The sequence below is a fragment of the Chiloscyllium plagiosum genome, chromosome 5, assembly GCF_004010195.1.
Source record: "Chiloscyllium plagiosum isolate BGI_BamShark_2017 chromosome 5, ASM401019v2, whole genome shotgun sequence".
Taxonomy (NCBI): Eukaryota; Metazoa; Chordata; class Chondrichthyes; order Orectolobiformes; family Hemiscylliidae; genus Chiloscyllium; species Chiloscyllium plagiosum.
This window is the reverse complement of record NC_057714.1, coordinates 72,198,186-72,224,132: the sequence shown is the minus strand read 5'-3', so window position 1 is coordinate 72,224,132 and position 25,947 is coordinate 72,198,186. Positions and strand designations below refer to the sequence as shown.

The following is a 25,947-nucleotide window of genomic DNA, read 5'->3' as shown; positions in this document are numbered from 1 at the left end:
CTCTCCTCCCTGACCTATCACCTTCATCCCCTACCCCACTCACCCATTGTACTCTATGCTACTTTCTCCCCACCCCCACCCTCCTCTAGCTTATCTCTCCACGCTTCAGGCTCACTGCCTTTATTCCTATTGAAGGGCTTTTGCCCGAAACGTCGATTTCGCTGCTCCTTGGATGCTGCCAGAATTGCTGTGCTCTTCCAGCACCACTAATCCAGAAGTTGGCTAACATGGTGCCACTCTTTAAGAAGGGTAGTAAGGACAAGCCAGAGAACTATAGACTAGTGAGCTTGACGTCGGTGGTGGACAAGTTGTTGGAGGGAATCCTGAGGGACAGGATGTTCACATATTTGGAAAGGCAAGAACTGATTAGGGATAGTTAACACAGTTCTGCGCATGGGAAATCATGTCTCACAAACTTGACTGAGTTTTTTGAAGAAGTAACAAAGAGGATTGATGAGGGCAGAGCAGTAGATGTGATCGAAATAGACTTCAGTAAGATGTTTGACAAGGTTCCCCATGGGAGACAGGTGAGCAAGGTTAGATCTCATGTAATAAGGGAGAACTAGCCATTTGGATACAGAACTGGCTCAAAGGTAGAAGACTGGAGGCCTGTGACCAGTGGAGTGCCACAAGGATCGGTGCTGGGTCCTCTCCTTTTTGTCATTTACATAAATGATTTGGATGTGAGCATAAGAAGTATAGTTAGTAAGTTTGCAGAGGACACCAAAATTGGAGGTGTAGTGGACAGCAAAGAAGGTTACCTCAGATTACTACGTGATCTTGATCAGATGAGCCAATGGAACGAGAAGTGGCAGATGGAGGTTAATTCAGATAAATGCAAGGTGTTGCATTTTGGGAAAGCAAATCTTGGCAGGACTTATACACTTAATGGTAAGGCCCTTGAAAGTGTTGCTGAACAAAGAGTGCAGTTTCCTAGCTCCTTGAAAGTGGAGTCACAGGTAGATAGAATAGTGAAGATGGCGTTTGGTATGCTTTCTTTCATTGGTCAGAGTATTAAGTACAGGAGTTGGGAGGTCATGTTGCGGCTGTACAGGACATTGGTTAGGCTACTGTGGGATATTGTGTGCAATTCTGGTCTCCTTCCTCTCGGAAAGATGTTGTGAAACTTGAAAGGGTTCAGAAAAGATTTACAAGGATATTGCCAGGGTTGGAGATTTGTACTATGGGGAGAGGCTGAACAGGCTGAGGCTGTTTCCCTGGAGCGTCAGATGCTGAGGGGTGACCTTATAGAGGTTTACAAAATTATGAGGGGCATGCATAGGATAAATAGACAAAGTCTTTTCTCTGGGGTTGGGGAGTCCAGATCTAGAGGGCATAGGTTTAGGGTGAGAGGGGAAAAATATAAAAGAGACCTAAGGGACAACGTTTTCACTCAGTGGGTGCTATGTGTATGGAATGAGCTGCCAGAGGAAGTGGTGGAGGCTGGTACAATTGCAACATTTAAAATGGATTTGGGTGGGCCTATGAATAGGAAAGGTTTGGAGGGATATGGGCCGGGTGCTGGCAGATGGAACTAGATTGTGTTGGGATATCTGGTCAGCATGGACGGGTTGGACCAAAGGGTCTGTTTCCATGCTGTACATCTCTAAGACTCTAGCATAGAGTAGAGGTGAGAGGGGAAAGATTTTAAAAAGACCTGAAGGACAACTTTTTCACAGAGAGTGGTGCGTGGATGGAATGAACTGCCAGAGGAAGTGGTGAAGACTGGTACAATTGCAGCATTTAAAAGGCATCTATATGGGTATATGAATAGGAAGGGTTTGGAGGGATATGGGCCAAATGCTGAAAAATGGGACTGAAGATTTATTTAGGATATCTGGCCAGCATGGGCGAGGTGGACTGAAGGGTCTATTTCTGCGCTGTACACCTCTGTGACTCCACTGTTATGTCTTCCACTCCCAGAAAACTCTTAGCAACATTCAAAGCCATTGTGAAAATCCAATCCATACAATAAACTCATCACAACATTCCTGTGTTGTGTTTTGCACCTCATATACTAATTTCTTTAATTGAGACACAGATCCCTCTTAAATTACTTCAAATGCTGTTCAAGAGCCCTACTTTTCCAGCACCACACTCTTCAACACTACTCGTTATGATCCCAGCTTGTGGGCTGACTGAACAAGATAGATCCCAGAATGAATACTAGCCTGATTGAACATTTTAAAAATTTTAGTTAACTTTTGGGATGCCTCACAGCGCCAGTGACCCAGGTTCAATTCCAGCCTTGGGCCATTGTCTTTGTGGAGTTTGTACATTCTCCCAGTGACTCCGTGGGTTTCCTCTGGGTGCTCTGGTTTCTTCCCACAGTCCAAAGATGTGCAGGTCAGGTGGATTGGCTCTCGGGAATTGTCCATAGTGTCTAGGGATGTGTAGGCTAGGTGAATTAGCGATGGGAAATGCAGTGTTAAGGGGATGGGCTGGGTCTGGGTGGGATGTTCTTCAAAGGGTCAGTGTGGACTTGAAGGGCTGAATGGCCTGCTTCCACACTGTCAGGATTTTATGAACATGGTGGTTATTCACGGAAACATGGCCACTTGAGGATGCGGATTTTCTTTATCAGCAGAACAGTAGTTTATTACACAAAAAGCAAAAACAAAACAACCAGCAGCTAGTAGCACAATATTTCAACCTAAGTTTCCAACATCACTTTAAGAACAGCACAGAACAGGAACAAGCCTGTGCCAACAAAATTTTTAAATTAAAAACCTTCTGCCTTTATGCAGTCCAAGTTCCTCTATTCCCTGCCTATGCCTATATCTGTCAAGATGTCTCTTAAACATTGCTATTATATCCCTCTCTACCATCTCCTTTGGCAGTGCATTTTACTCACTTACCAGCCTCTATGTAAAACACCTGCCTCACACATTTCCTTTAAACTTTCCCCCTTTTACTTTAAACCTATGTCCCCTGGTAAACCAAGTTTGTACAATCTCTCCTCATAGCTCATACCTTCCAAACCAGGCAACATCCTGATAAACCATTTCTGTACCCTTTCCTAAGCCTCTACATCCCTCTGGTAGTATGGTGACCAGAAATGTCCCTAATATTCCAAATATGGCCCCATCGAAGTTCGATACAGCTGCACCATGACTTATCAATTTTTATATTCTATGCCCTGACCAATGAAAGCAAACATGGCATAGGCCTTCTTGACCACCTTATCCAATTGTGTTGCCACTTTCAAGGAACTGTGGATCTCTGCCTAAATTCCTCTATACGTTACAAAGTGATTTACAGTGATTCTCTACTGGGAACTATAGAACTTTCATACATGATTTGTCATAAAACTGAGAGCTTAAACTTTCTCAGATTTCAAAAACCTGTCAACTCTAACCAAACCCACTTAGTCTAGAAGTTGAACAAAGCTTTTCTACAAAGGTAACTTATTCCCTTAATGGCTATAAAACGCTTCTGTGGAGAAAAAAAAGACTGAATTTGTTTCTGTCTTCAGTTAGGTGTCCACTGAACTGTCATAAAATGTTTCAAATCTTTTTTTTTCTAAATCAAAAAGTCAATTCATGATTCTAAACTGGAAATAAGTGAATACCTTCAATCTTGACTACACTTGTAAATCATTCCAGTATAAAAAAAGTCCATTCACACTCCAGGAGCTCTCTGTTCACAAAACACATTAGGCCAGAGACTTCCAACTATTTTATTATAAGTCCCTTCAACAAAAGTAACAAACATCCACTTCTTACAGATCCTACACCTGCCATGGCATTCCATCTCCAGTTTCTTCAGGCACTCAGAATCCTGAATTGTAGTAGGTACACTGTAGAAGGTAGTCCTGTGCTACATTTTAAATAAATTTTATCTAGGAAACAAAAAAAATTTACACTGGCACTCAAAGTTCTCAGAAAAATGGAATAGCAAAGAACTGAATCCGTTGCAACTCTCATGAAATTGTTCCACAGATTAAAGCCCAGCAAGCAATACCATATAGTGAAACAAAGGTATCCTGAGGCAAACATTTTACAAAAATAGGTTTTGTTTACTGAAGTTAATCTCTATTGTATTTATATTTTCCTTCACATTGCAATTCTAGTTATCAAAAAAAAGGTTGAGTAGAACTAAATCAATATAAATTCAAGGTCGAGTTCAAGCTATAAGGTACATGGGTGAATTAAATGTTATGCTTCCTGCCAAACTCACGAGCAACTGCCTGTTCTTGTGCCAAATTTGCTCGAGCTATTTACAAATATTTAAATAAGAGATTGAGTGTACAAAATTTGCAGTAGGTTCTCTTTTGCTGAGACTATGCAATCACACCTTCCAAAAAAAAGGAGAAAAGGAAGCTACACTCCTTCCAGACATTTGAAATAAAGGCAGCAGCCAAAGGAAAGGCAACTCCCAGAAAAAAAATGCTATTTTCCTGGCAGTGACAGCTTAAAAGACAGAAAAAAACTGGCTACAGAATTTATTTTGTTCAATAAATTTGAAGGAGAAGCTCTCATTTTCAGAATTAGTTTTCCAACATATTCCATTAGCTCTTTCAGCTGAAGAATTAAAAATGGAAAACTAGTCTGGATTTTTTGTTGCCAATCACTCGAACATAGGACTGGATTTTCCCACTTGCAGCTGAAGTGTGTTGGTGCGAAAGTTGTGTAGCATCAGTTCATCTTGGGCTGGATTGCATTTTCTCTCACTTTTCACCCCATTCATTTTGCAACTGTGACCTTGGGTAAGTTCCACAGGGAGTCGTCTGGCCAGACAGGTGCTAGCCACTGGTGAAACTTTCCGATTTACATGCCTCTGGTGCCATATTTAAACCCCGGCTGCATACCATTTTAGACACTGCAAGCCAGCGACAGCCCTCCAAACTACACTGTCTGACCCTGAAGTTGTCACAGAAGAAAGGTAACCTAGCTCGCTCCGACCAAGGCAGGGGTCTAGAGGTGCAGGTCAGTGAGATAGTGGGCATGAGGGCAGACTCTCTGCAAACTATCAACTGCCAAGACCATGCCAGCCTGCAGACCAGGAGTATTATGGGTCAGAGCAGCATCCTCGGTGAAAAGGGACATACAGCAATACAGAAAGAAGATCAACGACCTTCTACACTCTGCAAGACTAAGTTCCACCATCATCTCTCTGCCACCTCACACTCTCTGAGCCAGTGCTCACTATAACTCTGCCACTGCATGCATAACTTACCAAGATATAGACAACGATTCTCTGTATTGCACGCACTACTCAAAGACTCACACTCATCTCACATTCTCAAACTATTATTACTTCCTGTCCTTTGTGCTTCCTAAATAGTCATCTTACAACCCCTCCTACTCATCCATCACCACTGACTGTCTGTCCATCCACTTCCATCAACTCAATCCCTCCCTTCGTCTCACTGCAAGAGAAACCAGCCCATAACTGGTCCAAGATATCCAAGACTGAAGGGTTTTAAGAGTCTGTCTGTGACTGTGCCAAACATCAGGCCCCTCACTCATTTTAAGGAGAAAATAACACAGGTGGTTAGAGAAGAGAATGAGTTCCCAAATGGGGGCAAGCCGGCTTCAGTGGGCAGACAGTAGGCTCTCCTATTACCATCAGTACAAACTCATTCTTAATCTGCACGTTTTTCTGCATATGACATAACTAACTTTCATGTATCTTCCATGCTAGCCTTGCAGCAGTCAGGAAATCTCCACAAAGAGGCCAACACCAGTAGTCCTCAGCTCTATCTGCATCTCTGAGGAAAACATCAGCGAGCCCTCACAGGATGCACTGGCGCAGCGTTCATTTGCACCCTCCATCAGTTTACAGACTTTCACTCAGTGGGTATTCTTTTAAGAGATTAGACTCTGGAGTATAATCTGGTGAGTGTGTCACCGAAACGTCTCCACAGATGGATGAGGAAGAAACTCCCCATGTCATTGGCAATCATTGAGACTGGGCAATTGCTCACACTCAAACAGAAGACTAACATCTGTACTTGCCATTAATGACTCGATCAACCAGCAGGGACTGATGCTGGAACATCAGATAGTTTTGCCAAAGGCACTTGATAAGCTGGAATGAAGGGCCAATGTGCCCAGGCACACTATGCCCAGCTACCTTATGAAGAGGTCGACAATCACAGATCTGCACTCCATCATTTTAACCATGGCTGTTTAATGTCAAATTAAAAGACAACAGGGCAACGAGGGAACTTGACCACACTTCCAGGTGTCCTTATCTCTCACAGAGACAGGGTGTTGACTGCGGGTACTCAAAGAGAGGAGGAGAGTGAAAGAAGCCCCCGCCAAATGCTTCTTCTCGGGATATGCATCCAGCTTTCCACATTCCATTGCCTATAGCAGTACCAGCAGAGAAAGGTGTGCCATCCAGCAGAGTAAGGTGTGTCAACTTGAGTGGAGACTCTCAGCAGACCGAGGCCCTCTAGGCCCAAATGGGTGACTTCCCAAGTCCTTCAAATATACAGGGCAAGCTGCGGAGCCAGAGGCTCCTTCTACACCATCTGTGGGAGTCAGGACTGTACTTTGATGTAGCGACTGGCAGCATCATCAGTCAGGCCACACAAGTGCCAGGAAATGACCATGTCGAATCATGGCCCTTGATATTCAATGACATTATCACAAGTGAATTCCCCATTATCAACATTCTGTGTTATGATTAACCAGAAACTGAACTAGACATATAAATTCTGTTGATTCAAGAACAACTCAGGTGAGGTTTCCTGTAGAATTAGCTCAATGCCAGACTCCCCAAAACCTGGCCACAATCTACAAGGCACAAGTCAGAAATATCATGGAACACTTCCCACTTTCCTGGATGGGAGCAGCTCCATCAACACTGAACACATTTGACTTTATCTAGGCCAAAACAGTGCACTTGATTGGTACCACACCCATAAACATTTATCTAATCCATCACTGATGATCAGTAGCAGCAGTCAGGACCCATCTGCAAGATGCACTTCAAAAATTTATCAAGATGCCTTAGACAAACACGGCCCAAACTCCCGATACACAACATCCAGAAGAAAAGTGCAGCAGATACTTGGGAACACCACCTCCTGCAAGTCCCCCTCCAACCTACACACCATCCTGACTTGGAAATATATCACTGTTTCCTCAGTGCCACTGTGTCAAAACGTTGGAATTTTCTCTTTAATGACATTGTATGGGCACTTACACCAGAAGGACTGCAATGTTGACATCACTCTGCTTCACAAACCAGCTCAAAAGCCAACTGAGCTAATCAAACCCCACCTAACCTGCTCAGGGGTGCACACATTATTTGAACAGTGCGTAGAAATTGAATCTTCATATTGGTTGTGTCAATATCATGCAAGAGGTGAGAAGCAATACCACATTATCCCCCTTCCCTTTGACTTTTTTCTATTCACAAAGTGAGAGGTGAGGGCGGGAACCTGTAAACAAGAAACCTTTGCAATTGTAAAGAATACTAAAATCATACTCACAGGGCAGTTTGGTGGCTAGCCATGGTGAGGAGTTTGGGACATAGCCACGTTTTGATGCAGTAATGAGTAGTTGAACTCCAGGGGTGTAGCGGAACGTGATGAAGGCTACCCCATCAGCTTCTGAGTATCCCGAGACAAATGAGGTCTGGTTGGCGAAAATCTCAATGAAGGCTTTACCCAAAGGCTGATGTGTACTAGAATCACTGACATGGACTTTTAATGTCACCTCTGAAAAGAAATCAATAGAGATAGAGTAAGAAATTACCAATCAATAAAATTATATTATTTTTGTTTTCACTGTAAAATAATAAATACCCAGTTTGACTTTAAGATGTACAATTTATTTGCACTTATTATGGTTTTCAGAGAGAAAACATAACAAATGAGACAGTGTTAAAGTGATTGTTGTAAAACAATTTGCACAAATGAAACCATTATTTGTGACAATAATAGAATGTAGTAGCAAGTTTAAACATTAGTAATACATTCAAAGAGCCAATTTCCCTGTCCTTTACATTCTGTCAATCTACTGCTATTTTTTGAAATGACAATCAGTTTATTCAGCCATGCTGCAATACTGACAAGGGAGAGTGTAAGAGACTGGAATTTGCAACTCCAATTTCCAAGTGCACCAGGGTCTATTTTCTGTCTCAATTACTTTTTCTTGAAGCTATTGGTCTTACTGCCTGGAGTTCAGCAGACTTAAAATTGAACTCTGCAGTCATATCCTTCTTGTAGTTATTTTTGGTGCCCATTTTCCACATTCCTGCGATTCATAAAATAGGTAGGAAAAAGATTAAATGCAATTTCATTTCACAAAAATGGAAAGTATTCATTTCTATCAAAAGCCCTTTTGTCATGTACAGTAAAACCTGTATTAGGAATCACTCCCAAAAAATCTGGAGATGCCCAAATAATATCACTGGTAAAATATGCAAGTTGCATGCAAAACCCCGGTTGGTCATAAATTATGAACAAAAGAGAGCCTGCAATGTACCAATCTCTTCTACAACTTTAGTCATGGGACAAGGCTCATTGAAAATCTTTACTGATTTAGGATTACTGTTGCTCCACCTGGCAGCTAGATGTCTCTCTCTCCTCATATTCCCCATAGAGTCATAGAGATGTACAGCATGGAAACAGACCCTTCGGTCCAACCCATCCATGCCGACCAGATATCCCAACCCAATCAAGTCCCACCTGCCAGCACCCGGCCCATATCCCTCCAAGCCCTTCCTATTTATATACCCATCCAAATGCCTCTTAAATGTTGCAATTGTACCAGCCTCCACCACATCCTCTGGCAGCTCATTCCATACATGTACCACCATCTGCATGAAAAAAACCCTGGCAACATCCTTATAAATCTTTTCTGAACCCTTTCAAGTTTCACAACATCTTTCTGATAGGAAGGAGACCAGAATTGCACGCAATATTCCAACAATGGCCTAACCAATGCCGTGTACTGCTGCAACATAACCTCCCAACTTCTGTACTCAATACGCTGACCAATAAAGGAAAGCATACCAAATGCCTTCTTCACTATCCTATCTACCTGCGACTCCATTTTCAAGGAGCTATGAACATGCACTCCAAGGTCTCTTTGTTCAGCAACACTGCCTAGGACCTTACTATTAAGTGTATTATTCCTGCTTAGATTTGCTTTCCCAAAATGCAGCACCTCGCATTTATCTGAATTAAAATCCATCTGCCACTTCTTAGCCCATTGGCTCATCTGGTCAAGATCCTGTTGTAATCTGAGGTAACCCTCTTCGCTGTCCACTACACCCCCAATTTTGGTGTCATCTGCAAACTTACTAACTGTACCTCTTATTCTCGCATCCAAATCATTTATGTAAATGACAAAAAGTAGAGGACCCAGCACCAATCCTTGTGGCACTCTACTGGTCACAGGCCTCCAGTCTGAAAAACAACTCTCCACCACCACCCTCTGTCTTCTACCTTTGAGCCAGTTCTGTATCCAAATGGCTAGTTCTCCCTGTATTCCATGAGATTTAATCTTGCTCATTAGTCTCCCATGGGGAACCTTGTCGAATGCCTTACTGAAGTCCATATAGATCACATCTACTGCTCTGCCCTCATCAATCCTCTTTGTTACTTCTTCAAAAAACAGGTTCAGACTGTTCAGGTTAGTCCAAGGTGGCACTGGGTTTTGTGAAAGCAATTGCTTCATCGAACAAAGATAACCTGCATCCATTTTCCAGAGAAACCAATCTCTCTCTCGCCTGGTAGTTCTCCCTTTAGAACAAAGGATTGCTATTCCATTGGGGTGGGATGGTGGCTCAGTGGTTAGGACTGCTGCCTCACAGTATTAGCAAACTGGGTTCAATTCCACCCTTAGGTGACAGTCTGTGTGGAGTATGCACATTCTCCCCGTGTCTGCGTGGGTTTCCTCCAGGTGCTCCAGTTTCCTTCCATAGTCCAAAGATGTGTAGGTTAGGTGGGATCCTCTTTGGACAGTTTGTGTGGAATCGATGGGCCAAATGGCCTGCTTCCATGCTGTAGGGATTCTGTGATTTTGCAAAAGAACTTCCGATTTGATTGAATACTTTTAAGAACAGTATACAAGAAGCCATTTTGAAAATAGAAGGAGCATGCAGAAAAAAAATGTATATCTCCTCAGGTAGCTGAAAGTTAAAGTTTCACAGTAATTTTTAGCTGTGTGTCTTTAAACAAAACACTGCTCTTCTGGATGACGGGTCACACAATAAAACACTGAACATTTGCAGAAGTCAGGCATGGAATAGATCCAATTCCAGGTAAAAGCCCATTCCTTGAATACATGCATTAATCCAGTTATGACAACGGAGTCATTCATAAGAAAAGAAAGAAAGATCAAAACACAAAGCAAGAAGTTAATTTTAGTAAATGCCTTTCATAACCTCGGCATATTCCATGGTGCTTCACAGTCTAGTAAATATTTCTGAAGGACGGTCATTGTTGTAATGCAGGACACAACATTAGTACTGTGTAATTTCAGTCAGCAGCAACCAGGACTGTAAGATATTAAAATGCAATATAGACTTGTATGTAATGCAACTTGGCAAACTACATTTTAAAATATTTCCAAATTGATTTCACATTGTCCATCAGGGATGCACAAAACTCGTTTTCATCAAAGATAAATTTCAAATCAACTTCCAAAATATGAGCACCACATTCTCTTGCTGAATTAACAGGATCCAGCTTACTAAGCAGAATGATGTCCCATAAAGGGGCCTTAAACCAACATTAAGATTCTGGATAGGAATTAAATATGAGCATTTTTTGAAGTACCATGCAGATGCCTTTTCTTAAAAAGAACAGAAATAAAAGACAGTATCCAGTACAGTAGGAAGGTGGTGATTTTATTGGACTATCAAAAGGTTTAAATTAATGATCCACCACCGTGAATTTCAATTTCATTGAGACAGTTGGAAAGTCTAAATTCAATTAATTACACAAAATCTGAAATAAAAACCTAGCATTACTAATGGTGACCAGAAATTATTGTTAAAAAAAATCCCATATGCTTCCGTGATTAACACTGGGAAAGAAAATTGCTCTTCCTTACTTAGTTTGATTTATGTGTGACTCCACACTCACATACTCCAAAATTGCCAATAAGTCGGTTATATCAAACTGTTACAAAGAAAAGAAACAGGAAAACTGAACTGACCACACAGCTGTGTCAAACTTTGCTGAAGAAGGGTTATATCCGAAACATTGACTTCTCCACCTCCTGATGCTGCCAGTCTTGCTGTGTTCTTCCAGTGCTTGTCTATCACTAAATATAACACTGGCATGCCCACCCCAGTCACAGAGTCATAGAGATGTACAGCACAGAAACAGACCCTTCGGTCCAACTTGTCCATGCTGATCAGATATCCCAACCCAATCTAGCCCCACCTGCCAGCACCCGGCCCATATCCCTCCAAACCCTTCCTATTCATAAACCCGTCCAGATGCCTTTTAAATGTTGCAATTGTACTAGGCTCCACCAGTTCCTCTGGCAGCTCATTCCATACATGTAACACCCACTGAATGAAAAAGTTGCCTCTTAGGTCTCTTTTATATCTTTCCCCTCTCACCCTAAACCTATTCCCTCTAGTTCTGGACTCCCCCACCCGAGGAAAAAGACTTTGTCTATTTATCCTATCCACGCCCTTCATGATTTCATAAACCTCTATAGGGTCACCCCTCAGCCTCCAACGGTCCAGGGAAACAGCCCCAGCCTGTTCAACCTCTCCCTATAGCTCAAATCCTCTAACCCGACAACATCCTTGTCAATCTTTTCTGAACCCTTTCAAGTTTCACCACATCTTTCACCCTGCAAATCCCTCCTAGCCAACATCTAGGAGGGTTTGTGCTAAAATTGAGAGAGCAATTCCAATGATTAGTCATCAATTCCTCAAATTAGGGCGGCATGGTGGTTCAGTGGTTAGCACTGCTGTCTCACAGCACCAGGGTCCCAGGTTCAATTCCTGCCTCGGGCAACTGTCTGTGTGGAGTTTGCACATTCTCCCCGTGTCTGCGTGGGTTTCCTCCGGGTGCTCTGGTTTCCTCCCACAATCCAAAGATGTGCAGATTAGGTGAATTGGCCATAGTAAATTGCCCGTAGTGTTGGGTGCATTTGTCAGGGGTAAATGTTGGGGAATGGTTCTGGATGGGTGGGCCTTTGGAGGGTCGGTGTGGACTTGTTGGGCCGAAGGGCCTATTTCCACACTGTATGTAATCTAATCTAAACTCTGAGTGAATCATATTCACTTCTCAGTCAACATCGCAGACGCATCCGCCAGCACCTCTGGACAAACCCAAAAGTGATGGCACATAGATAGTCAGAAAGGCCCTGCGAATCTTCAACATTCACTCTAGACCTCATGAAGTCTTAAGGAATAAGGTAAAACAAGGACAAAGAAACCTCCAGCTGAATCCATTTTCTTCCAGGTTGAGCACTACATCAAAAAAGGATTGAAGGTATTAAAGCTCTCAAATATGTGTCCGCAGTCTGTTTTGCTAGTATCCTGTCTCACTGGGGTAGCATGCTGAAATCCTGCTGTTCCTGGAGTTGTTACGAAAGTTAAACATTTTATCGAAGTATATAAAATGTTCCATTCACCTGTCTTTTTAGACTCAGGTTAACAGAAAGCACTGGCCAGGTTTCTGTACTTAACAAGAATTACTATGTATCACAAATAAATAGTTGTTTACCTGTTGCTAGAATCTATGAACTGTCAATATATAACTCGTTTAATCTACATATGCTTACAGACAGACAAAGGCAGTTCAATGGGCCCTGTCTGGAGATGATCCCTTTAATTCTGATTTTATTCCCAAGGAACATTATTGCCGGACTGGGTTTGCAGCAGATATTGAAAGAACTACCATGAAGGAAAAAGCTGACTTGGCCTCGTTCTTGTCAACCTGCCTACTGAACATATATTCACCCATGACATGATTGGCTTTGCAAGGAATCAAACCGAGCAAAGTTCCATCCTCACACCGTGACATCTTCCACTGTGTGCTGTACCCCTACCACCAATACCATATGAAATAGAAGTGATTCAGAATGATCAATCAACTCAAAACCAGGAGCTCGTGAGACAGTTTTTGCCATCAGCAGTGGAGTGATTGTAATGAGGTCAGCTGAGTGGACCTCATATGAGTTCCCTGATTGGGGCAATTAATATCATCCAATCTGGGAGCCTGGCTGACAGATAAGGAGTGTCAGACATCCTGTTCACTCTGAAACCTGGCTCTGAGGGAGCTGGATCAGTGTCAAGGATTCTCTATGTGTAAATAAAAAGTGACTTGGTGACTAGACTACTGGCCTCTGTGGAGTTTTTTCAGTGGCAAGGAGAGAAAAACATGCACCTGAAGAGATTCACTCACAACAATCACCTTTGAGGTGGGATAAGCATTACAGAGGAACCTCGATTATCTGAACATCAATTATCCGAATTTTGGATTATACGAAGATCTGAAGGTCTTGATAGAAACATTACATCAAAGAGGTGCTTCCAACACTGATTGCGTCTTTTGTTTACAATGATTAAAAATGAACTCAGCTCACTAAAATGCTGTCAAGAACAGGCCTAGACATTGATGGGATCCCAGGCACCATTTCCAAATGACTGATCGTCGCGCTCTCTCTCACTCCCCATACTTTCCCTGGAGTTCTGCACAGGGGTGTAACCTAAACCCCCCCTTCCCCAGATACAAGGGAAAAGTGGAACTTGTTAAAAAGTTGTTTGTGTGGCTGCATGCATATATGTGTGTGTGTGTGTGTGTGTGTGCGCGCGCGCGCGCACACGTGCACGGGGGGGGCGGCTGGCTCGGAGAGGGCGGGGGGCATTGATGGTGGGTGGGGGCGAACGGGGGAGGCAGACAGAGTGACCGTGTTGAATGGGGGTTTGCCGGTTTGGACAGGGTTGGGGTGCGGATGGTTGGAGAGGGCAGATGGAGGGGTGGGGGGGTTTGTGGGAACAGACAGGGTGGGGGTCATACGTGGTGTGCTGCTGCCTCATCTCCTGAATGGGGAACGGACTAAGCAAGTGCTTGCTGTGTCAATCCCATTGAATTGAAGGGGGAGTTGGTGGGGGGGGGAGGGGGTGGTTGGGAGGCATGACGGCTTCAGAAATGCTGCAGGTCCCTTACACACAAGTGTGTGTCTGCTCAGAAACAAACCTTGAGACAGAGAGAGGGAGCAAGGCAGGCAGAGCGAGGAAAGAGGAAACTTCAGAAAACTCTGAGCCCCAGAGGAGAGGCATTGAATCAATTAACCAAATAATCAATTATCTGAACAAAATAGTGCCCACCCATCCCATTTCGATAATTGAGGTTCCTCTGTATTTGGGAAGCTTGACCCGTTTGATCCTGCCATTGAAAACTGGGCCCAATAAATACTTGGAATGAATGCATCATTTTTTTTTTAGGCAAATGGTATTGGGGCAGATGAAAAGCAAGAAGTAATTCTTCGGACAGCTTGTGAACCCAAGGCTTTTTCGGTCATTAGGAGTCTAACTTTCTCTAAGGCACCAGACACTATAATCTTTCAAGAGTTGGTGGATTTAAATAAGGAATATTATGACCCTATACCTCCTCTAATTCTGAGATGCTATTGGTTTTACTTGAAAAATCAAGAACCAAAAGAATCTGTGTTGGGACTTTTGAAGGTTAAGACAACGGGCAGAGGCACATGACTTTGGTTTAACTTTAACGAGATGCTGAGAGACTGGCATGTGGGATTAATGATGTAACCAGGCAAAAGCACATACTAGCTGAAGCCCAAATGGACCTCAACAGGCATTACAACTGGCTTTTTCATTGGAAAATCTAGCAAGTAGAGCATATGAGTTGCAGGGTATTCTGATGAAAGTGGACAGCAAGTCCAACTGAGCTTGGAAACACCACTTGAGTGAAGGCAATTGCAAAGTCTCAATTAGGACATAGCTTGAACAGAGGGACCCGAGGTCAGCCCAGAGCGAAACCCCAAAACAAAGCCGAAACCTCAGCCAAATGGTTATAACTTTCTTTAGGATTTAGGTTCAAGATAGCGACTTACCCCTACTTTCTCCAGGATAATTAAGGATGGGTAATAAATGCTGGTTTAGCCAGTATTGCCCACGTCCCATGGACTAACATTTAATTAAAAAACCCTGTTTTCCCTCTGCATAGTCACAATTATACAATGGCAAACCATTGTAGTTGCTGCTGGTATGCAGAGTCAAGACAGCAAAGAGTCCCATTAGACCTAAAACTTAAGAGACCAAAGTTCAACTGTAGTTTCAGATTGATTCTTGATTCTAGCAGATCTTGATTTTCTGTTGCATTCACCAATCAGCTAGTAGTGCAAAGATCCCAAATCCACAAAATTCAAAGACAAAAATCTGTGCACATGACCAACAGGCTGCTAGATTTATCTGTGAGAGATTGCTAGGATTCCTCTACAGTAGCAAAAGTCTAAATATTTTGATGCATTTATTTGTTTTTGTGGAAAAAGCTCAAAATAATGCATAAATTGGCAGGATTCAAGGGAAGGGGAGAGAGGATCCAAAAAGGAGATTTTGGCAAGCAAGGCACTGAATAAATATTCATTCTCCATAAACATAACCTATAGTGACCTCAATGCGCTCGCCTTCCCATACTTTTTTGACCTGCTTTCTTTCTGTCACTCTTCTAAACAGATTTTCCCATCTGCTCTCTGGAGGTAATTTAAAATTTTACCAGAGTTTACAATATCTGCTGATGCACCCATCCCCAGCTTACCTGATATTTCTGGTATCTTGCAGGCAGGATGGTTCTGGATGTAAACTAGCTAGTTTACAAGAGTCTCACAATCTTTCTATCCTCTGACTTATGTCCAGAATGGTATGAAAGCTTCCACTATTCAGTACGAGATTTTGTTAAACCCCTGCCTCTCCATGGTCTAAAGGTCTCCAACACTCAACCACTCCTTCAGTCTAACAGTCAGATCAGTGCTCTCAGGTCTTATGTTACAGACTCATACACAGTTTATGTAACAACAGCCTGGCCGTCACTGTCTTTACTCATTGATCACGCTAAATGATCATGCCAAAGCCCCATTACCTCTCCATCATTCTTGAAGGAAAGACAAACCCATTGTCATTCTTACTGGTTGTGACTCCACAGATTCTGAAGCAATCCATGTCCATATGGGCCAAGACCTGGTCAATATTGAGACTTGGACTGACAAGTGGCAAATAACATTCATACCATACCAGTGTCAGACATTGATAATGTTGTGGTTCTGTTTGCCGAGCTGGAAGTTTTTGTTGCAAACGTTTCGTCCCCTGGCTAGGCGACATCATCAGTGCTTGGGAGCCTCCTGCGAAGCGCTTCTTTGATGTTTCCTCCAGTGTTTATAGTGGTCTGTCCCTGCTGCTTCCGGTTATCAGTTTCAGCTGTCCACTGTAGTGGCTGGTATATTGGGTCCAGGTCGATGTGTTTGTATTTGTCCTGTGTTTTTGTCTCGGCGAACAGAACCACAACAACGAGCACCCGAGCTACAAATCTTCGCACAAACTTTAGACATTGATAATCTCCTACACCTTGTGAACTGCAGAAGTTCAAGATGGCGACTTACCCCTATTTTCTCCGGGACAATTAAGGATGGGTAATAAATGCTGGCCTAACCAGTATTGCCTACATCCCATGGACTCACATTTAATTAAAAAAAACTTGTTTTCCCTCTGCACAGTCACAATTATAGAAGTGAAGACCTCATTAATTCTATTGCTCAAACATGATCTTATCAAATAATGCAGTAGGTTCAAATGGCACTTAAGTTCAATGTTTATGAGTAAAAAGAACAGCAATTCAGCATCCGTGCCTCCTGTATTCCTCACAGCACCAGCCCTCAATTATTCTGCTTGAAGTTGTTAACTTGGGTTTTCACTCTCGATATTTTCCTTCGTTTCATCATCCCAGGCCACTCCAATAAATGTACCTTGGCTCATTGAATATTTCGGTGAAAAAAAGAGCCCAGCATCTTAGATTTGTTTCTTCTAGTTTTCTAGATGCAGGTATTTCCATCAGTATTTATAAATATAACTGGAAATTGAAAGAAAAACACATAAGCTGGATTGGTCCACTCACGTTGACGCTATAGTCAAGAAGGCACAGCAATGCCTCTAACTTCCTCAGGTGGCGAAGGAAATTCGGCATGTCCATAGAAACTCTTACCAATTTTTATTGATGCACCATAGAAAGCATTCTAATGGATACAGCACAGCTTTGTATGGCAACTAATCTGCCCAGGACTGTAAGAAACTATAGAGAGTTGTGAACTCCACCCAGTCTATGATATTTTGTCGGCATTTTGTACAATATGATCTGCCTGAACTGCAAACAAACCAGCCCTCCATCCATTGACTCCATCTATATGTCTCACTGCCTCCTGAAGGTAGCCAGTATAATCAAATCCCCCTCCCCACCCTGGTTATAGTCTCTTCCAACCTCGTCCATTAGGCCGAAGTTACAAACGTTTAAACATGTATACCAACAGATTTAAGAATGCCTTCTTCCTTGCTGTTATTAGACTTCTGAATGAACAAATTTTACATTTAATATTGATCTTTTCACCTTCTCTGCAGCCATAACATTGTATTCTTAGCTCTGTTCTATAACCCTAATGCATTTTATACATGATCTACCTGAACTTCACACAAATCAAAACTTTTCACTGTACCTAGGTACATGTGACAATATTAAATCAAATCAAGGTTTGATGGAGAGAGCAGAACAGAGTCATAGAGATGTACAGCACAGAAACAGACCCTTCGGTCCAACTTGTCCATGTTGATCAGCTATCCCAACCCAATCTCGTCCCACCTGCCAGCACCCGGCCCATATTCATCCAAACCCTTCCTATTCAAGTACCCATCCAGATACCTTTTAAGAGTTGCAATTGTACTAGCGTACACCACTTCCTCAGGCAGCTCATTCCACACATACCACCCTCTGCATGAAAAGGTTGCCCCTTAAGTCTCTTTTATATCTTTACCCTCTCACCATAAACCTACGGTTTCTAGTTCTGAACTCCCCCACTCCACCTTGTCTATTTATCCTATCTATGCCCCTCATAATTTTGTAAATCTCTATAAGGTCACCCCTCAGCCTCCGATGCTCCAGGGAAAACAGCCCCAGCCTATTCAGCCTCTCCCTATAGCTCAAATCCTCCAACCCTGGCAATGTCCTTGTAAATCTTTTCTGAATCCTTTCAAGTTTCACAACATCTTTCCGATAGGAAGGAGACAAGAATTGCACGCAATATTCCAAAAGTGGCCTAACCAATGTCCTGTACAGCTGCAACATGACCTCCCAACTTCTCTCCTCAATACACTGACCAAGAAACGAACGCACACCAAACGCCATCTTCACTATCCTATCTACCTGTGAGTCTACTTTCAAGGAGTTATGAACCTGCACTCCAAGCTCTCTTTGTTCAGCAACACTCCCTAGGACCTTACCAATAAGTGTATAAGTCCTGCTAAGATTTGCTTTCCCAAAATGCAGCTCCTCGCATTTATCTAAATTAAACTCCATCTGCCCCTTCTCAGCCTATTGGCCCATCTGATTAAGATCTCATTGTAATCCGAGGTAACGTTCTTCGCTGTCCACTACACCTCCAATTTTGGTGTCATTTGCAAACTTACTAACTATACCTCTTAAGCTCACATCCAAATCATTTATATAAATGACAAAAAGTAGTGGACCCAGCACTGATCCTTGTGGCACTCCACTGGTCACAGGCCTCCAGGCTGAAAAACAAATTGCTGGCTGTAACAGGCTGCTCCTTTTTTGAGGTATTTTAGTGTTGCAGGTGATTTCCTTGAATTCCAGGGGAACTGACAAAGGCAGCATATGGTGAGGTCGGTGCAGGAGAGAGAGAGAGAGAGAGAGAAAAAAATCCCACACAGCTGACACTGGAGTGAATCTGCACAGTTACTGCCTTTCCTGTTGAATTCATGTATCGCTGGACATTGGAGTACATCTAGGAAAATTAACAAACAGTGAAATTCAAAACTGATCTTGGAGGAACCTGTTTGGGAGAGATCACAGTACAGAGACAGAGAAGTGAATAGTTTTAATGTAAGTCTTGCTGTAAGTCTGCAGTAGTGAATAGAGTGGGTTCTTTCTTGATTATATGTTTTATTGAGATATGTCCTTGATTAAACATAAAAATATAAACCATAAATATTAAGTTAGCCTGGAGCAGTGTTTTGTAGAGGAATAAGGTGGTGCTATTTTCTGAGTCTGCAGATTGGAAGAAGCAAAAATTGCCTTTAGTATGGTCTTCTTGTCGGATGTGGGAGTTTAGAGAGAGTTTGTGTGTATTTGAGGATTATATCTGCAATAAATGCTGTTGGTTGTGAATCCTATCAGAACAAATGGAATGGTTGGAGCTACAGTTAGAGACAATGAGGAACTTACAAGAGCAAGGGATGACAGTTGCAGAAAGAGAGAAAAGTCGCAGGTACAGTCACATAGATTGGTTAACTCAAGGAAAGGTAAGAGAGATAGGCAGGTAGTGCAGGAGTTTTCTGTGGCCATCCCCATTTCAAACAAGTATGCTGTTTTGGAAAATGGAGGGGATGATGGATTCTCAGGGGAATGTAGCACAAACAGCAAAGTTTCTGGTATTGAGACTGGCTCTAATGCAATGAGGGGTACGTTGTGTTGCAAGAGATCGATTGCATTAGGGGACTGTCTAGTTCGAGGCACAGATAGATGTTTCTGTGGCCAGCAGCGAAAAAAAAAGTTTCGTAAAGGAATCCCAGAGAGAAGGGCCCATGCTGTCTAAAGCTTTTGCCTACAAAGTTAGGGAATGACAGACCAGAGCATAAAAGATTGGAGTCAAAGAGCTGCAGGGAGGAAACAAGAATGGAAGAGGTAGCAGAACAGGAGGTTGGTGTCCTGAATTGCGGGGTGACGAGCCACAGCAATAAAGATCTAAGGATGAAACTTAAGTTTGATGTATTAGGAAAGAGCAATTAATTTAAATTAGTAGAGAAAGACTGCTTGGTCAGCAGGAGACTGCAGGTCAGGATACCTAACATTGCTTTGCTTTCTTCCCAAGTGACTTTCACCTCCACCATCCCCCACTCCCCATACTCCTTTAAATAAAGGCTCTTTTCAGTCATGTAGTCAGCTTCCTGCAGTCAAACGCCTTTGTTTTGTTTGGCTCTGCCAACCCACTCCCTACACAAGTAGAAAACTTGCACAGATTGCTACATTAGGAATATATGACTTATAGACTTGACAATTAAATGTCAGTCATAAATTATAACTGTCCCTCCTCTCTTCCATTTTAATCTATTCAATATCTGTGAGTAGACTTTAGCAATATTTACAGATGAAATGGTGTAACCATGGCAACACCGTCCAGTCTTGGAATATGGAAGTGTGAATGAAAAAGGCCCTTTGGACAACACATGCAACATAATCAGGGTGGCTACACTCAACTCACCCTTTTCAATTCAAGATCAGATTATACCCAAGGGAGTCGGGGTATTATAACCATAGCAACATAAAGGTTAATTATCACAAACTACAAAGCAGGAGCTGTAATAGGAGCTGCAAGATGACAGATTGTCACCAGAACAAAGGGACAGCCTGCAGAGAAACACTGAGCAAAGGAAACCCAACAGTGAAGAAACAGTTATTGCAATTCAGGCTCTGAAGGTGCAGTGTTGCGCAAAAGAAAATCCTGACCTACTAATGCCCAGCCAGATTTCAAAAAGAATGCAACTTTAGATGCTATTGCAATCGGATGGCAAAACATTCTGACTTTGTGGGAATAAGCTGTACTATCAACTGAAAAGGTTGAACTTCAACGAAGCAGAAGATACAGAAGCTTGAACACATGCACCAACAGGTTCAAGAACAACTTCCTCAGCGCCATTATTAGACTGATGAATGGACTTTCCAACTTCAATTAATGTTGATCTTGCTGTGCGCACCTCCTGTGCGGTGTAACCTGTATGCCTTGCTCTGTCTAAGCACATTCCTGATGAAGGGCTGATGCCCGAAACGTCGATTCTCCTGCTTCTTGGATGCTACCTGGCCTGCTGTGCTTTCCCAATAAACACTCTCGACTCTGATCTCCAGCATCTGCAGTCCTCACTTTCTCCTAGGCACATTACGATTTGTTTGTCCTTGTTTGCTATGTACTGCTCTCAAGACAAAGCTTTTCACCGATCCGAGGTACACGTGACTGCAATGAATCAAATCAAATCAAGTGAGAACATTTTACAAATTTTTTTAAAAATTCAGTCACAATGGATACCTCCCAAGGAAGTGGAGGTGGCACTGGTCGTCGTCTTCCAATTCCTTCTAACAACAGGCATGTTACTAGGGAACTAGTGAACTGCTAATGCTATGCCATTGTTTAAAAGAAGGGTCAGTCAGACGAACCTTGACACTTGACAAATTATTAGAAAAAGTTCTGAGAAACAGGATTAAAAAAAAAATCGCAGATCAAACCAGGGCAGTCATTGAGACGATATGGTTGGCATCCATTTGAGCAACATTTTTGCTGAAATCCCACCGGATCAGAAAATTAAAAGGTCATGAGATCAAAGGGAATTTGCAAGCGGAATCCAAATTTAGCTCAGCAACAGAATGCAAAGGGTACTGATAAATAGGTGTTAGAGAGTGGAAGGCAGCTTTCAGTGGTCTTCTATGGCTCAGAAGGTTACAAATAAAATGAAAGTTGTCCATGTGATTGATAATGAGGAAGAAAGGTACACACTTCAGAAAGATATCAATGGACTGGTGAGATGGGCAGAAAAGTAACAAATGGAATTCAATCAGGAAAAGTGTGAGGTGATGCAATTAGAAGGGACAAACAAGAAAAAGGAAAAAACAGTAAATGGCAAGAAACTCAGAAATTTAAAGGAATAAAGAAACCTTGACAATGTATCTAGATCCCGAAAGGTAACAGGTGAAATTTACAGGGTAGTCAGTCAAGAATGATTAATGGGACAAAGCAGCCCCCTTCATTGGCACCACATCCACAAATATTTCCTCCCTCAATCACCAGCATTCAGTAGCAGTAGTGTGTACCATCTGCAAGACGCATGGCAGAAATTCACCAAACAGTGTTAAACTGCCTCTTCTAAACCCATATCAATATCATCTAGAAGGACACTGGCAGCAGATATATGGGCACACCGCCATCCACTAAGTTCCCCTCTAAACAACCAACCATCCTAACTTGGAAATATATCGCTGTTCCTTCAATGTCGCTGAGACAGTGTTGGAAATCCCTCCTTAATGGCATCCTAGTTCTACCTACAATAGCTCAAGAAGGCAGCTCACTGCCACATTTTCAAGGGCAACTAGGAACGCAATAAATCCTGGGCTAACTAGCAATGCCCATGTTCTATGAGTCAATTAAAAAAAGAACAGGAAGAATGTTTCTGTATTAGCAGAGACTTAAGGTCAAATTTTCCAGACTCCAGCTGGTGGGTTTTGCAGGCATGGTGGTCAGCAAAACTTCCCCAATCGTCTTCCTACATCTCACTGGGGGATAGGCAAGGTCAAAGGCCAATTATTGGCACTTTCTGGCCACTTCCCACCCAGGTATAACTTTTGGTTGAGAAGGTGCTAAGGGATGTGTGGGAATGCTCCCCTGGTCAATCTGATTGGGTTAGGCAGGAAATGAGAGATGGCGAAAGGAGCATCACTATCATTGGCCATCTTTTCACATCAGAGTGCATTCCTTTCTCTTGGCCCTCAGCGACAAGGTCCGGATTCCGTTCACTGCTGCCTCCCCACCTGCACTTGCCATTAAAACACCGATCTTACTCCGACCCTCAGGGAAGATATGCTAGAATAATGATGTATCACTAGTAACACCACAGTGTACAGTTTTGTCACCACATTACAGGAAGTTGATGATCACATTAGAGAGAGGATGCAAGAAAGTCACCAGTGATGGTGAATTGTGACTATGAGGAACAATTGGCTAGGCTATGATTGTTGTCTTTGGAATACAGAATAATGGAAGGAGATTTACAGGATTATAGATTAAGAGCTGTAAAATGAGATAAGACTGGATCGATCTTTGCAATACAACGGTCTGTATGACTTCCTTCTGAGCCAAATCCACCATTTTTCTTCCAACGACCGGTTTCAAAATAATGAAGAGAGTTGATTACAATTATAATATTTACCAGCAATCAAAATCCAGTCTATTCTATGCACTTTAAAACAAATTTGTAGAGCACTAATGAATCACACTGAACCAAAAACAATTCCTTTAACTGGGCAAAATGCTGACACAACTGGAGTAGAAATAAAATGCATAAACAAATTTCTTCCCCAATGGTTTGCTCGGTAAATACACCAGCTGCTATGGTACTGAGCTTATAACAACAGGAATGCCCTTGGTTTGATTCCCCATCTGTGACCGTTGATAAAATTTAGAGCATCAACAGGGTATTACAGTTGGCTTCTATGCCTCTGGGCTTGGAAATAATTTCAATTTTGCCTCCCTCTTCATAAAATCCTGCCTCTCCACCTGTGGCACATATCCTTCTCATGAGGGAGATGGAAAGACAGCCTATTTTAACAATTGCCAAAAATTAGTTAGGAACAACCTGTGATAACTCTTGCCCCAGTTTGATATGGTAGAGGCAATACTTAACACATTCACTGGCTGGTTTCAAACTTGGAATTTCTAGAATCAAGGGGCAAATCCATTGTGGCACAATATATTCCTGCACCAAAAGCAAAATGATATATAAAGATATAAGCAATGTAGTATTACATTGGACTTTCAAGTCCATCATTATTATAGGCACAAACAGGAGAACAAAATCTTTTATCTGTTTCAATCTATCATTCAGATAAAATTCATATCAAACGTTAGGGTTCAGTAAGTATTTTCAGTGTAATATCATACTGGTTCATAAATGAATTACAAGAGATCAACAATCATCAGAAAGTGCAGTGCAATTAACCTTCAACCCTGTAATGATTAGCTGAATTATTATCACTGTACAAACGAACACAAGAAGTAACAACGAATAAAACAGGTCTTCCAATCGCTGTACTAGTCTGTCAAATCCGATTATCCTATTCTGTATCCTCAGGAAATGTAGCAGTATGTTTAATCTTGAGGAGTTGATATCAGTATTTATTTAATTTAGTATAAAGTGGTAGCATGTAATGAATTCAAAGCAAGAATTAGATACATCAACCTATATTGAATTCTATATACTTCTTCAAAGTAAATCCTCAGTAGTCCAATTAGCAAGTTACAAATGTACGAACAAGAAGCAGAACATGAAACAACAAGATCCTTTAAACCTGCTTCATCACTTCATAAGACCATGGCTGATCAGACAGTTCTCTCAAATCTGCAATCTCGCTTACCCCCGATAACCTTTTACATCCTTGCATATCCACCTCTGCCTTCAAAATATTCAAAGGCTCTGCTTCCAAGAACATTTCAGGTACAGAATCTCAAAGATTGATGGCCTTCCCTGGGAAAAGAAAATTGGCTCTTCTTTGTGCTAAATGGGTGATTGCTGTTTTTTGTTCTAGGTTCTCCCACAGGATGAAACACCCTCTCCGAAACAGCCCTGTCAAGATCCCTCAGGATCTTACTACGTTTCAGTCATGTCACCTCTTCCTCTTTTAAACTTCAGCAGATTCAAGCCAGGTCTCTGCAACCTTTCCACCTAAGACAATGTGCCCATTGCAGTTATTATCTGGTTAACCTTCTATAAAAGTCATCCCCAGTGCATTTACATCCATCCCCAAATAAGGTGAGCAATGCTGTAAATAATACTCCAGGTATGATCCCAACAGTGCTTTATATGACAAAAGCAAAACTTCCCTATTTTGTACTCAATTCCACACATGACAAATGATAAAATTCTATTAGCTTTCCTCACAGAAAAGTTTAGGGTGCACAAAGAGGACATTCAGCCAGTCATGCCTTCACCAGTGCGTTAAGTAGCCAATCTCTTGCTTTTTCTCTATATATTTGCACATCATTCTTATCCAAATACTCTTCCAATGGTCTCTTGAATACTTCTGCTGAACCTGCCTCTACCACACTTCCAGGCAATACAGTACAGACCCTAACTACTTGCAGATTGAAAACGTTTTTCTTCACTTCACCCTTAACATTTTGCAGATCACTTTAAAATATATACCCTCTCGATCTTGTTCTTTTGCAAGCAGCAATTGTTGTCCCTATTTACTCTGAGGTTTTCAAAAGTATGAAGACCTGGACAATCAAATCTCCTCACAACCTTCTTCTCTCCTGGGAGAACATTCCCAATGTCTTCAATCTATCCCCAAAACTGCAGTTTCTAAGTCCTGGAATATCCCTGTAACTCTTTTCTGCACTCCTCCAATGTATTCACATCCTTCTTATAATATGGCACCCCATACTGTACATTATGTTTTAGCTGAGGACAACAAATGTCTGATAAAAATTTAAAATCACTTTCTTGCTCTTGTACTCTATATCCCTATTAATACAGCCGAGGAGATTGTATGCTGTGTTTAGTGCTTTCTCTACCTGCCCTGCCACATTCATTGTGCATTCTGTGCACATATACACCCAGTTTCCTTTGCTCCTGCACATCCCTCTTTTAGAATTGCACTCCCCATTTTGTGTTGTTTTCAATGTCCTATCAACCAAAATGCATCACCTCACACTTTTCAGCATAGAAATGTACCTGCCACTTCCACACAGTTCTCCTCACGGTTTACAATTCTTCTAAGTTTCATGCCATCTGTAAACTTTGAAATCGTCCCCTGCACACCAGAAAAAGCGAGGATCCCAAATCCGATCCTAGGAAACTCCACTACAACCCTTCCTCCAGTCCAAAAATATTCCCACTGACCATTATTCTGTTTCCTATCACTTAAGTCAATTTTGTACCAATGTTGCTACTAACCCTGTTATTCCATGACCTATAACATTTCTCAAAATCTGTTATATGGCACTGTAT

The 25,947-nt window shown here is 42.1% G+C and overlaps 1 protein-coding gene across 1 annotated transcript in view; it reads right to left on the bottom strand.

Annotated features, from left to right (window-relative positions):
* The window catches only part of fam171a1 (family with sequence similarity 171 member A1), a 193,816-nt gene that overhangs the window by 65,226 nt on the left and 102,643 nt on the right, over positions 1–25,947 (bottom strand). The window contains exon 2 of the mRNA XM_043690324.1: positions 7,448–7,675. Coding sequence (XP_043546259.1) covers positions 7,448–7,675 — 228 coding nt within the window. The remainder of the gene's footprint in view (positions 1–7,447; positions 7,676–25,947) is intronic.